Source organism: Amphiprion ocellaris, chromosome 18, assembly GCF_022539595.1.
Source record: "Amphiprion ocellaris isolate individual 3 ecotype Okinawa chromosome 18, ASM2253959v1, whole genome shotgun sequence".
Lineage (NCBI taxonomy): Eukaryota > Metazoa > Chordata > Actinopteri > Pomacentridae > Amphiprion > Amphiprion ocellaris.
In genome coordinates, this window is record NC_072783.1 from 11,868,985 (window position 1) to 11,884,525 (window position 15,541).

General features: G+C 40.7%; 1 protein-coding gene across 9 annotated transcripts in view; it reads right to left on the bottom strand.

Moving 5' to 3' along the window:
* rbfox3a (RNA binding fox-1 homolog 3a) overlaps positions 1-15,541 on the bottom strand; it is a 611,714-nt gene that overhangs the window by 79,883 nt on the left and 516,290 nt on the right. For all 9 annotated transcript variants that reach the window (XM_055004447.1, XM_055004444.1, XM_055004442.1 and 6 more), the window contains one exon: positions 13,237-13,485. In XM_055004447.1, coding sequence (XP_054860422.1) covers positions 13,237-13,485 — 249 coding nt within the window. The remainder of the gene's footprint in view (positions 1-13,236; positions 13,486-15,541) is intronic.

The following is a 15,541-nucleotide window of genomic DNA, read 5'->3' on the forward strand; positions in this document are numbered from 1 at the left end:
GACACTATCTCTTCTTGACTGCAACCAAAAGCTTGGGGCACCCAAACGATCTATCAAATGACAATCTGACGACAATGTGACAATGTGAACGGCGACGCTCGTCATCTTGACTCCACAGAGAAGAATCACCTGAATCAATGCAGCTATGATGAGCCTTAAAGAGCTTTATGAATTTTAGCTCAGTGGTTAGCTGTCCAGACAAAAATGTTTTAGCAATTTGTCTTCTCTCAAAAACGCATTTTCAGCTCCAGCAGGTTTTCACAGAATAACAAACTTTAAAAATTCCCACTACCTGCTTATCCCTGAACAACAGACCGACACAGTCAGAGATCAGTGTAGAAGAGCATTTAGCAGCTGAAGAGCCGAAAAACAATCCCCAGAATAGGAAGGTGGAAAAAAAACAGGAAAGAGATTGATTATTAGACTTATATTCACCAGTTGAACGGATACAAAATGATTTCTGATGGATGAAATCTTTAAAAGATTTGTGGTCCGCAGCGGTTGATTTGTAGTAAGATTGTAATCATGTGTAATGTGCACTTGTTGTCATAGTTACAGTGACGCCGTGCCGCTATCTCACAATATGGAAATCCTTCACAAATCCATGGATCCAGACTATAAGCTGCATCGCTGCCAAAATCTAATCACTTGGTCCTTGTGTCATTTCCGACCTTTCCCGAAAATTTCATCCAAATCCGCTTTTGAGTAATGTTGCTAACAGACAGACAAACCAATGCCGATCGTCACATAACTCAGACGAGGCTCTGCCTCCTTAGTGGAGTAAAAACATTCCACACATTACAGGGTCTTGACAAAGGTCTGTGCAGTGTATTCTAGTTTTTTAGTTCGCCAAGTTGCATTTAAAATTTCTAATGAATGAGCCCATAAACAGGCCCTCTGAAAGACAATGTACAGTCTACATTGTTTTAACAAATGTTTATTGTAATAGTGTTATTAATGTGTTTTGGTTAAAGCTCCAAAAAGCTGTGCAGGATCAGACTGAACAAGTGAAGAAAGGTCTCCTGGATTTAGAGTCAACCACAAGACGTTTTGAATTTCTGCAAAAGAATGTGCACGAATGTTTCATTTTAATCTAAAAAGATTTTAATTTGCCTGTTCTCTTTCCGTTAGTCCATTTTTGAGTAATGTTGATAACAGACAGACAGACAAATAAACAGACAGACAAACCAACGCTGATCATCACATAAGTCCACCGCATTCCTTGGAGCAGTAATTATGGCATTGCTCTTTAACAGTCGGGTATGGAAATGTGGAAATAGCAACTTCAACAGTAAATGTCAGTGTTCACATCTTATTTCCATTGCTCACAACTGGCCAAACATATGTCATTGTAGATCTAATTCTGCTTTAAGCTCCTGGGATGTACACACCCCGTAAAAGACTACCTTTGCTTTACTTCACCATAAGTTTTGCATTCCCTCAAAATAGTTTAACGTGACCTAATATCAAGTTTTGTGTCCCTTGTGTTACTTCACAACATGCGTTACATTCCCTCTATCCCAAATGAACTGTTGATGTGTTGGTGCAGCTATAATGTTATGATGCACTGCCAGCTAAGGGAAACACTCCACAAACTGATCACATGAAGGATACACAATCTGGCACTTACATGTTGCACTTAATGGCTCACTTTTAATTTTTAAAGGCCAATTTCTGACAACATCCAGCTGCAGGTAGCAAGCAGCTGCAGCTGGCTGGTTGTGAGGGTGAAACTGTTTCTGGATATTTTTACTGCTCAGACTTTGCTGCTGTGGTTCAGCTGTGGACATGTCCAGCTGTTTCTTTTTAATCCTGCAGTGCCTCTGGAACAGATGTGTGTTGTTTGTTTATTTAGGAGGTCTGGGGTCCACCAGCTTCAATGCAGCTCTCACCAAACAAATCTATTGCTGTACCCACTGTAACTACTGCTGCATGGTGTCTGTGCTACAGTTATTAAACATACGTATGAGGATACGTCCTCAGCCGTATCTTCTCAAATACTAGTCTGCAGCATTCCATTAAGAACAGAAACTAAAGGAGTTGATTCAGCAGCTCTCTCACAGACAGACTGTATGACTGTAGCCTTGGGATGACAGCTGTGACTCTGACTGTGGCTGTGCATTCTTACGATTATGGCTAAAGTCCGAACAATAACCATATATCCAGCCACAACTTCACCGTCACAGCCAAGCAGACCAGCTGCAGTTGCGCTCACAGCTACAATTGGATACTGTTGGAGATTGGCCTTTTAAACTGGATAATGAGCAATAAATGCAACACTGTCACATTCTACATTTTCTGTAGTATCTACACAGTGTTACTCTAAACTGTCAGTGTGTTATGACTGGACTGAATCAAAAAATCAACTGTTCGTACGGATCAAAAGGAATGTAAAGCATATTGTAAGGGGATGCAAAAGTATTGTTAGACAAATCAAATAAACTCTTGCCATGACCCTTGCAGAGCCTTGTAAGAATGGATATGAAATATGACTAAACTATAAGAGAAAGGATGCATTAATCATGCAGAATGCATTTCTATCCTTTGCTTGGTCCTTCACATCTTACATTATTTTTTAGTAATCTTCTAGTTAAGTCAGTCTGCGTTGTCGTAAGCATAGTACACTGTATGTTAAGTGTTAAATAGTATTAATGTTATATATTTTTTCTCATTAATATTAGTCTGTCTCTTTTCAGATTATGTTTTTTAAATAACTAAGTGTATGCATAAGCCCTGATCTATGGAAAATTCTGTTTTCTACAAAAGATATTTGCTAATGCAACTGCATGTGAACAGTTTCAGTTGGCAAAAGTAAACTGGGAGAGCAGAAAAAACTCTTCAATACATGTGCTTCCATAACTCTTTAATGTCAAAAATCAGAATGAAAAGACAGTTCATCAGTGACGTCTTTTAAAGATTATGGTAGGACTCACAAATTTAACAAAAAGTCTTGTGAAGTTTCCTGTAAAAATGTTATTAGCCTAAATTACAGGGACAGGGTACAACTTTTACACTTTGAAGTAATCAATTGCATTAAAATACTGAAGTGGATTGTGGTCAGTGCACTACAGGTAAAGTGAGCAATTCAAAATTGACAATTTATCTACCAGCAAACATGCAGTTTAACATATGAAAAACACTATTTTCAGTGATATATGCATAGTAGATCTAAATGGATCTTTCAAAGACTAAGACTGCTAATAAACTGTCTCAAAATGTTGTCTCTATTTTCCTCATCGCTGACATCATTAAATATGTCTGTAAAAAAATTTCAACGACACCACAGCAACCAAGCTTGACAAAACTATCAACATTTGACAGTAACTAACATGATTTGAGTCCTTTTTTATTTGCTTAAAGGCCACCCTGGGAAAAGTTTCTTTATCTTCAGTCTCCGCTTGCACACATGGTTCCACTCATACTGCTGCACGTTTACTCACATAGACTATTTAATCTCTTCTGGAAATGTTTCTCGTATCCAAGAAAACTTCGCCTCTACCCAAATGTTAAGTGCAAACTTTCTTCACAGTGTATCAACTTCTTCAACTGGCTGATTGTTCATTCAAGACCCCTGTGACCTCTGTGGGCACTGACTCTCGATTTACCAGCCAGTCAATGTTTTATCCTTCATTTAGGATCATTGCCACTTCATAGAGACCATAGATCATGGCTACAAACAGTTGAAAGGTGTTTCCACTGCAGGTTGTTGGGCTTAAAGACAGAGTGAGGGACTTAGACATCTGGAGGGAACTCGGAGTAGAGTTGCTGTTCCTTCTCGCAGAGAGGAACCAGCTGAGGTGGTTTGGGCATCTGATTAGGCTGCTTCCTGGGCATCTTCCCTTGGAGGGCTCAGCTCAGAGGATACCGTAAGGTTGACCCAGAACTTGATGGAGGGATTACATATTTCATCTGGCCTGGGAATACGTCAGGAGCATTTTTGCAAAGAAGAATAGGGTAAAAATGCAGACCCTAGATGTGAAAGACTGATCAAAACCCATCAACACAGGCTTAATGCTGTAAGTGTGGCCAAAGGTGCAACTTCTACATAACGACTTGAAGGGAGTGACTACTTATTCAATCATTCTATGATTTGATTTATTTGACTTTGTAGAAATCTGTTTTTATTTTGAGTCGAAGAGTTATTTTTCTGAACTCTTTTCATAACAGCCAAATTAAATTGACTGTAATTCAATGATGAAAAGCAGTTAAAGGGGAAAACTTTCAAGGGGGTGAACACTACATGATAGGAGTTCTGTGTTCAATAAAGTTGATCATAAAATTCTCTTGAACAGACTTACGTACCATATTAGACTGTCGTGAACTATTTCAAATGTTTTCCTTTTATTTATCCAGCAATGTTTCTCCATTGCAGTTAATGACATGTTCTCCAAAGCCTCCAAAATAACCTGCAGGTTCCCAAAGGACTGATTTTAGGGTCACTTCTTTTTAATCTTATCATGTAACCCCTCATTAGGACACACAGTCAGCTCCTTCATAGTGATGCTGGTGATACACAGCTCTCTGTGGCTGTGTCACCTGATGACACAGGACCAATTGATTCCCTTTTTATTCATATTTTGGATATGATATGATGATATAAGTTTTTATGTCACAAAACTTTGTACAATGTAACCACAATAAAACTTAACTTAAAGCTTCTATACCCTTCTACAGCTCAGAAAGAAAAGGAAAATTAAATTCCCATGGACTTACCCTGGGCCACCAAGCAAGAAATCTTGGTGTGATCTTTGACTCACATTTGAACTTTAAGGCTCATGTGGGGTTTGTCTCTAAATCTGCCTTTGATTACCCCAAAAATATTACCAAAGTGCAACATCTCTTTTTCTGAGTGACACAGAGAAACTGATAGACACCTTTATTTCAAGTAGGCTTGACTATTGTCAATGCTCTATAATCAGGTTTACCCAAAACTGTTATAATATCTATCAGCTACAGCTGATCCAGAGCTCTGCAGCCAAAGCGCTAAGGACCAGAAGAAGAAAACACAGACTTGTTTTATAGTCCTTATATTGCTTTTCTCACTGTTTTCATATTGATTTTAAAGCTATTTTATTTGTTTTTAAAGCTCTTCATGATATTGCCTTGGCATATATGGCTTATATGCCTACAGTGTGTGAAAAAGTATGGCCAATTAAGTCCTCTGGCATGTTTCCCTTGGTTGCTCCAAAGCGCAAAACTAAAACCTGTGGTGAGGCAGCTTTTAGCTTTAATGCTCCAAACTGCTGGAAGACTGAACCTAAGGACCTGAGAGCAGCTGGAACTGTTGAAATCTTTAAATGCAAAGTTAAAGCCTACTTCTTCATTGAGTTTTTGATTAGTTATTGGTTCATAGACATTTTTCATTTTATTTCATTACTTTTATGTTATAAATGCCCATGTATAATAATCATCAGTCATTCATAGGCGCAGATCAGACAAATTAAACTTAATTGTTAAAAATGACCTGCAACATGTTCCGTCAGGTTTCTGCCAAGTAAATGTTTAGTGCAATTAGCAGAGAGTGCCAGAGAATTTTAATTTAGGTGATGTTTTACACTTAGATGACCCAATGTGTGTATAAAGCTGACTGCAGTAGAATAGTATGAAATGGATGGCTTTAAGGCTGTAAACCCTATTTTTTTTTGCCACAGTCAAAGAGCTAAAATCCTCTTTCTCCATAGTGGGCATGCCTCCACCATCCATGGTGTATGAGCAGCCAGGCAGGAAAAGGAAATAATTACATGAACATTATCATACAGAAGCAGCCTGGGCTTCCTCCTCTGTCACCAGGAAAATAGTACTGAGCTGTACAGTGTGTGTGCATGTGTGTATTTGATGAGGGAAGCTGAACACAACTTATCGACGCAACCAAGCCTTGCATATGCCATTTACAGTACATTCACACACGCACACAGCCAAAGGGCCCCCACAGCCCCATCTTATTGCACCTTATTCCATACTGGTACATTGTAAGGACTGTTTTCTGAGTAAAGAAATTATCTGTCCACTCAGCTCCATATTTCATATCTACTCTACCTGACAAATGACATTGATAATTATTTACAACATATGACTGGCAGTCGTTAGTAGTGCCTATGTAAGGCACAGGTGTGAGAGATCACACCTGATACTTAGCCACCCAAAATTGTGAGCAAAGTCAAGGTGAAGAGAAAATTTACAATGTAACGTATAGTTTACTATCATAGTTCTCCACCTAGCTTCCTTATATTTTGGGACTCTGTGAAACACCTCATAAAAATGTGGTGCAGTCTTGCGATCCCAAAAGCATGCATAGTACTGCAACTAACCCATTCTACATATTCAAATGTACAATATTTACAAACATCTAATTTATTTTAATTTGGCGAACCTTGGATTAAGGAGGAACAAACCAGATTCTGTTCTGGTTGTGGAACTGTGGATCAGCCCTTGCAGAGCTGCTGAAGGGTCACAGGAGCTCGACTAGCCAGTCCATATAGTTTTGTGGATTTGGAAAAAGCCTAAAATAGTATGTATGAGGTACTGGGCTCATTGATGCGAGCCATTTGTTCCCTGTACAACCAAAATGAGAGCTGTGTTCGCACTTTTAGTACAAAATCGGACATGTTTCCAGTGGGTGTTGGACAGGGGTGGCTCTTGCCTCCAATCCTGTTTCTGGTATTCATGGACAGGATCTCAAGGTACAGCTGGGGTGAGGAGGGTGTCCAGTTTGGGGACCTCAGGATTGCATCTCTGCTTTTTGCAGAGGATGTGGCATTTTTGGCATCAGACATCAGACCACGACCTTTAGCATGTGCTGGAGTAGTTTTCAGCAGAGTGTGAAGCGGCTAGAATGTAAGTCAAGACCCCCAAGTCCAAGGCCATGGTTCTCTGCTGGAAACCAGTAGATTGCTCCCTCTGGGTTGGGGGCGAGTTGCTTCCCCATGTGAAGGAGCGTATATATCTCAGGATCTTCTTCATGAGTGATGGGAAAATGGAGCATATAATGGACAGGTGGCTTGGTGCAGCATCTGCAGTAATGCAGGCGTTCTGCCATGCTGTCATGGTGAAGAGGGAGCTGAGATGGGAGGTGAAGCTCTCAATTTACCAGTCCATGGTCAAGAGCTCTGGGTAGTGGGGTGAAGTGGGTACAAGTGGCCAAAATGCTCTGCAGAGTGGACTCAGCCTTAGAGATATTGTGAGAAGTTTGGACATCGGGATGAAGCTCAGAGTAGAGCTGCTCCTTTGCATCAAATGGAGCCAGTTAAGGTGGTTCGGACATCTGATTCTGATGCCTCCTGGGAGACTTCCTTTGGAGATATTCCAAGCACGTCCACCTGGGAGGAGATAATGAGGTAGACCCAGAACCCCCTGGAGGGATTATATATCTTGTCTGGCCTGGGAACGCATCGAGATCCCCCAGGAAGAACTGGAAAATTTTACCAGAGGGAGGGATGGATCAATGCATGGATGGATGGATGAATGGATAGATGGATAGATGGATGGGTGGATTTATAAATGCTTGTTGTCACTGAATACTCAGACCAAGGGACTAACTGGAGTTCCAGTGGCCCTGTGAGACACTAAAGCCAGTGACCACAGGGGTGAAAGGGCTGAAGGCTAACTGACAGGTATAGGCGACACCTCAACACAGGCCACTGCAGTTGTGTAATCAGGCTGTTGTGCAGTAGGGGAAAACACCCTGACTTGTTTGTATTTCTTTAACCCAGTCATGGTTGTTGTTACTGTAGCTAAGAGAGGGATGTGAGTTCTTTCAGAGTAGTTATAGTTGGAATTGTTTTGGTGGAACATTTTCATGCAGGGAGACGAAAACTGTAATTCAATTGGATAATCTGCTGAAAAAAAATAACAGGGTTGCCTTATTGCATGAGACAAATCTTTTATAACACTGGAAATTTTCAGTGTGGTAGGCGGTTGTTTCCTATAGCAAAGAAAATGATAACACAGCAATAGTGGAAAAAAAGGACAAAAACACCTGAAATGAGCAGCCAAGCTTAACCCACATCCCACACCCAGCTAGTCAGACTAGAGACAACAGTTAATACACACAGCTGAGTAGCACCAGGTAGCCGCTATGCAGATCGCTGCTAGAGATGCCCTTTTCCACAAGACCCAGGACTATAGAACCCCATATGTGGAGTGAGCTGTTGCCCCAATTGTATCACTTCAGCATCACTTTTGTGGTGTTCACTTCTATGACCTATTGGGACAGCTGTGCCACTGACAGTGGTTTGCTCAGACTCCCATTTTGAAAGCATACAAAGAGCTGACCCTTTACCCTGTGGATTTGCATGGCCTTGACAACGCTAGTGCACTGACAGGACTGTCTCTGTTCTTGTTCTCCCTCGACTTGTGGGCAGCAGAAAGGACGGGGGGTTTAACATGAATTCTAAATCTCCGACCACCCTTTTTAGCAATGAGGGCACTGCAATCTTCACAAAGCCTTTTAGGACTGTTTTCATGGCAGCAATCATAACTTTAAGGGTCAATGAAATCTTTCCTCTGTCCAACTGATAGGGACAAGAAAGAACGGAATTGTCAGAGACTATCACGCGAGTTTGTCTGCTTAAATTACTCCACAGCACCACAACACCATATAAAGCTTTCAATGGTTTGAGTATGCTGCTCTTGTACATGCAGGCTGTGCCCCCTGACAGATCCATACCATCATGTGCAGCAGACTCATTACCTTCAGGGACCAAAGCTGAAGCCTCTGGGTAAAGGGTGGAACAAAACCCCTGAGAAAACAGATTCTTCTAGACTGGGAGCTCTGGCGCTGCCCTTCACCAAATCAATGGTAGGGGAATCAGCCTCGGCTCCTGAAGGCCCTAGAAACCTTGCCTACCTGAGACACAGTGAGGTGGCTCAATTGTTGCTGCTCAGTATCATCTTCCTCTCACATTGAGCTCTTCTTCCACCTATTCCAAATCTATCTCTATAGCCAGGGGACTTTTCTGGCCCGGCTGCAATCCCTGCCCTGCTCATTCTGTCTATTCTAATCCCTGCCTCTTTGGAACATTGAGTATGCTGGGCAACTGAAGTGGAAATGGCTGGCCTTTTCTATTCAAAGAAAATGCACTTTACCTCCCTTTGAGATGTCACGATAAAGTTCATGCAGGAGGCAGGATCCTTCAACCATGGTAACCACACACATGCTACAGCTTGCACAAGAGTGACCACCTGCTAATTCTACCTCTTCTTTAATTGAACCACAGCAGAAAAGTGAAAATAAACAGACTTTTATGTGTGGGCATGTTTTTGTTGTACTTTAAAGACAAACACAGAGAAAAATGTCAGGTCCTACAATAGAGTTGCCTCGAGAAGAAGAAGCCATCACAGTGTGCTTCTTTCAGCCCTGGCAAACACAGTACACCCCGCTGCTTCTCACTGGCTTCCGCAACGGGCTGCTTGTATACCTGTCGGCAGGTTTTGCCACACTGTATGCCTGTGTTGTGCTTGATGACCACTAGAGCCTTAAGAACCTACAAATGAGATGAGTGACAACAACTCAGAGAGGGGCAAAATGCCAGCTCTCTTCTGCACTAACAAGTAAATAAATGTCAGTCAGTGTCATGAGCAGAGATCTTGTATTACCTTTTTTCACCCTCTTTCTATCCCCACGTAGACAGACACTGCCCACACCTGTGCCTCTTAAAGGTTACACTATGCATGACACTACTACCACTATGGAACGATTCAGATGATCTGGCAGGTGGGGAAATTCCCTGTACATATGAAATATTTAGCTGGGTGGAGAGATAGGTAAGTATGAGATGTGTGGCTACTGTGTTTTTGTGTTTTGTGTGTGTGTGTGTGGTGTGTATGTGTGTGTGACTTGGGGAGCTCAGCGGTGTGTCTTTGGCCTACCTCCCAGAGCCTATAATGGAAGCTATCAGGTGGGAGTCCTGGCAGACAGGTAGATTACACACGATTAGACAGATAGAGTCTCCTCTCACCAGGTATTAGACCAAGAAACACACACACACACACACGCACGCACCCGCACACACATACACACAAAGTAGTGCTTTCAAACACTTCAAAAATATGCGCTGTAGTGATTGAATATTTTATGTTTATCAAGTTTAGGAAAATGAAAGCAACAGAGACAGCCCCCAGTGTGGGTCAGGCCCTCAACACACTGCATGCCGTTTTTCTGATATTGTAACTGCCTGTTGAATTTCAGTATCTTTTAAATACATCCAGTGTGTATTTTAAACTTTGTGCAAGACAGTTTCCCTCTCTAGTCCAAGCTGAGATATGTAATTAGGAACATGACAATAATAAAGCTGTCATTCATCAAGTATCTACAGTTACAACAACGTAAAAGCTATAGAAAACCTCTGGATAAACTGCAACAATAAACATGTTTTTGAAGGAAACACAACTATGACTTGATGATGTTTTCGTTCAATTTGATAAGAAACCAATTTGGAAGTTGCAAATGTTTTTAGTGACTCTATCTTTATTAAACTTTTGTATGATTCTGTTTATGTTCAGGCATGTGGTTACCAAATAATTTTAGAGGGACATCAGAAATACCCTGCTTAGCCTGCTGCCACCACAACCTGACTCTGAATAAGTGGAAAAAATGGACAGGTATACAGTACTATCAGTATTAACAGAGAACAGCCTGCAGATCTGACTCCACTGAGAGGTGGGTTCTGGTCTGGGGTTCATGCATACAAGGAAGAGAGATGACAAAAAATATCTAATGCTAAGAACAAATAGCACTGTGGACAATAATGGATATCCATCCTCCATAAACAGCCAAAATAAAAAACTAAACAAGTAAAAATAGCAACACTGCCCACTATCAGCCTGAAATATTGTGCTGACAGTGTATTTCTTGACAGTAAATGTAGTACCTTTAAGCCCAAAGTGAGTATTCCTTTATCCTGCAGTAACTATGTCTCTTGACAGTCACAGTTACAGTCTGTGACAAACTCTCCACAGTAACTGTAAAATGTAATGCTGACTGTACCGGGCCTTTTCTTCAGACTCCCCTTCTCTGTCATCACTGTCTGTTCACTCCAGTACCTTCCCAGCATGCTCCAATCTTATAGTCCCTGCAAGCTTGAAATCTCCTCAACTAGAGACAAGTGGTGGTGCAGTTAACGATAGCGTGGACATCCTTAGTGCTGCCTGCATATGTGTGTTAGTAGTTCTGTGCTGAAATGCAGCTGAACTATAGCTCATTTGTAAGTGACATACAGCACCAGTGTATCAGTGCTCTGTAAATATGTGCTTCTGTGTGTGACGGTATAGTGTGTGCATACATTTACAAATTCAATCAATCTTCCAAGGCCAAAGTCCAAACAGACATCATTTTTTAAGTAAAAGGGAACTGTTCTATTCTCACAGTTTATTTTTACACTGCCAAGGAACGCGGCGGAGTTATGTGACGATCAACGCAGGTTTGTCTGTCTGTCTGTTAGCAACATTACTCAAAAATGGACTAACAAATTTTTTTGCCATGATTTCTGATCATCAATAACCAATAAACAAATGCTGCATTTCTGACAACGCCATATGGGGGAATGAACAGCCTTGGCAGAGTAAAGCGCTCTCCGAGTGCTTTTCTAGTTATGTTATGCAGTTTCTCAGATATATGGCTTTAAATAACTGCAGAGCGTGTGCACATGTCGATTTTTAACAAACACACGAGGAAGACAGTTGAATCATAAGTCATAATAACATAAGAAAGTACTTTGACCCAGTAGTATCCATCAGGCATGCAGTGGTACGTATTTTGCATGGGCAGCTGCTGCACATACTAAAACAAAAAATATTAAGTAGGGATGCCTGATGCCCGATATTGGCATAAAAATGTAATATCGGTCAATATCGTTATTGATTTTTTGGCCTATCATGAAAACCAATAAAATAATGCCTGGATTTCGCCAGCATTTACTGGAGTCATAGAGGGAGGGAGAAAGGGAGAGTGTGAACTGTTGTTTGAGACAATTTTAAAAAAGGCATAAATATGGCATTTTTTCCATAACTTAAGTTGGAGTGGTTTTCTTATTTTGCACAGACAGTGTTTACATTTGAAAACCTTGTTACATTTGAGAATACATCCAGTGGGGCATCATAATACAATTAGGCACGATGTGTTAATTCCACAACAGGAGATATGTGATGCTACCTAAAATTTGTTAAATAGCCCACATATATCGGTATCGGTTGACATCTGAATTGGAAATTGACAATTGGACAATATTGGCAAATCGGTTATTGGCAAAAAAGTCAGTATCGCACATCAAATTTCATTCATAAGAAGTATGAAATTTGGAAAGTAGGGTGGGTCTCAACTATGTCCAAACCCTAAAAAAAGTCTAACAAAAATAGTACATCAGGGATTGGTGGCTAAAGCATACCTAAGTTATGCCACAAATAGTGGTTTCAATGTTACATTTCACTTTCAGCACCGTATGGCAATCTAAGGTGAATTATAGACCATCTTTATCCAATGGCCTCTTTATCAATACCCAGTCATTATAAATAAATAAATGTAAAAAATATTATGTGAGTATATCATCAGTTTGTTTCTGGAGTGACAAATACAGGCCACACTGACGGATGCAGCAGCTCAAGAGGGCAACGATTAGCTGGTGGTTTAGATGAAGTCAACTCTGACTCACACATGTCTGCAGGATTTTATGATTCTGTGACGACAGAAATGATTCAATTTAAAATAATTAAAAATCAAACATCTATCTCAACAATCCATCATCCTTGTAAGTGGTGAGTAAAACTTTCCCTCACAATGATCTCCACTGTCTAATCATTTTCTCAAAGAACTGAAACTGAACCTCAAGCAAACCAGTTGGTTTAAGTAGCTTACCAACACCAACACACAGTGAAAAACTACTTAAGTTACCTTACAGAGGAAATATGCTTACAAAATGTTTAATTCCCTAGCTTTGGTATATGTTATTGAATATGTAGAAATAGAACATTACATGGAATAGCATCATGAATTAATATGTACAGAACAGTATAAATATTGGATAATATAGTAAAACAGTGATGACACAAGCGACAAATCAGATCTATTAATGTATAATGATGTGGTTAAACATTTAGATATAAGACAATCTGGAAGGAAGCAGACGGAGAACATGCAAACTACTATAACAAAAAAACGATGGCCATGATTGCACACACTCTGCAGCATATGGTTCATGACGATGAGGTTAGTTGCAAGGTAATTCTGAGTGAATACAAACTCACCGTTACTGTGTTGGCTGTGAGGGCTGGGGTGCTGCTGTCGTTTCCTGACTGCTCGCTCTGTGTGTGTGTCGGCGTGTACAGCGTCAGGGTGTGCTCGCCCACTGTGCTTGGTCCCGTGTAGTCGGGCGGGGGGTGGGTGTGGGGCGTGGTGTACTCAGTGGGGATCCCATTCTGTGGTGGAGGTGGGTACTGGGCTGGTGGAAAAGGTTGAGCCATGGCTTCAGGGGGAGCTGGGGCCTCTTGGTTACCCTGGGTGGAGAGACAGATATGGGGACAGGGCAGTGAGAAGGAAGCAGGGCGATGAGATTTATTACTTGGTGACTGGTTTAGTTGTGTGTGTGTCATGGTGGCGGTTTTCAAATGTGCAAGTGTTACATTATAATGGAGACTAGTGCTACCATTACCTGATGTTTGCTTCTACAGTTCAGTCAAATGAATGCATGTCGTGTGATTTTATATTTTAACTGTGTCAGTCTGGGCAACAAGATTAATACTGGTTTTGACAGGTAGACAAGCCGGTTTCTCATCTGAAACAACCCTTTGACCCCCATGGAAACTTTTTTTATTTATAAATTTAATTATAGCAAATACAAAAATCTCATTAAAAGCTAAGTGTCAATGGCAGATTACCCCAACAAAGTGGATGTAGACAGTGGATACAAGTCTGTCAATGACCATATGTTTAATTTTTGGAGATGATTGTTAGTAACTTACTGAAATACAAATGCTAGTCAACAATTTTATTTGAACAATGTCAGGTTTACGCAAGAACTGGTTTCTGAAATTGTCAAAGCTTTCCATTAAACTAGGAGGCACAATGCTGCCTTGAATTGGCTGAGCAAGCCCTACATACTGTTACTCACTGAGATTCTCATGCTGTGGTTGGGGATGAGACATCTGTATCGCTCAAACTAAGATCTTGTCAGAGTGTCTAATGTCTGACACACCATTTCTAATGCTAGAATCAGAGGGCTGACTCAGATCATTTTCTTGGATTCACACTTGGCTGGGTGTGAAAAGGTGTGAAAAGTGTTAAGTACAGAATTTCTCTTCAACCTCTGTTTCCCTCATTCTTCTCATAACAGCTTTTCTTGTGTACAGCCGAGTGCAACTTCATGAATGCTTTTACAGTAAGATAGTTTCAAAGTAAACACTGTCCTCGTTCCCATTCGTGCGATTAATTGCATCAAGCCCCATGTCTGTAACAGCAGGAGTTTTGCCACAATGTGTTGCCTTTTGGAAAAGGTATAAACACTTTTGGCCGCATTTATACATGGTCAGACAACACTAAAGCTTGACTGAATCTATGGCATAGGTACATCAGACCCAGAGAAGGAGAGCAACCTTTGTCTGCTGTTCTCCTCCTGAACTCTAAGGGGGTCCAGAAACTTTAAGCTTTGTCCAATATTGTCTTGTGCAATATTACAATGTCATTGTCAGACACAATCTTACTTTTACACTGTGCAATAGTACCATTCTGTACATTCTGCTGTTTTAATTGCTGCTCGTAATATACTTGCTGTTTTTAAATTTGAATTTATTTTTATATTATTGTTGTACACAATCTGCTGTTTTACATTGTCGACACTTATATGGACACTACTTCCTTTAATATCATCGCACAACCACTCATACTGTTAGTGGCACCTGCACATAACCTGCTGCTTTTGCCCGCTCACCATTTTGTGTATTTTCTTTCTCTTGCTCTTTTTTAATGTGCCAATCTTTGCCCACCTAAGTGCCCCTCAGGGATAAATAAAGTTTTCTCTGATTCGGATTCTGATCATAGGTGTGGCCTAGTACCTGGACACGTCACACACACACATGAAGTGCGATTGTAGCAATATAAAAGCAACATAAGGTTTGCTCATAAAGCAAACACAATAACTAGTATTCTGTCATTGTAGGTATAGGCCAGTTTCTGTTTTTCATAGCTCTGCCTGTCTATGTAAAGATGGGCTCAGCTGACTTCAGAGTCTTCTGTCTTTTCTGTGTAGCAATAATTTCAAAAAATACATTGGTTGTTCAACATTTATTAGCTTCACCTCCAATGGGATCTACTCTGTTTCAGTAATTGTTTGAAGTACAGAAATAAACTCAACACAGTGGTGTATAACCCCTACCTTGAACTAGTGTTCTGGCTGTGTACTTGCAGAGCAATGCAAGCACATACGCACTGAAGTACAAATGCACATAACAGCGTAGGTGACTTGTAGAGACTCTGTGTAGATGTAATGCAGGAGCATAAATCAATCATTTATGTGTATCGTTCTACAACCAAACTTGTATGAAGCATACTTTCGAA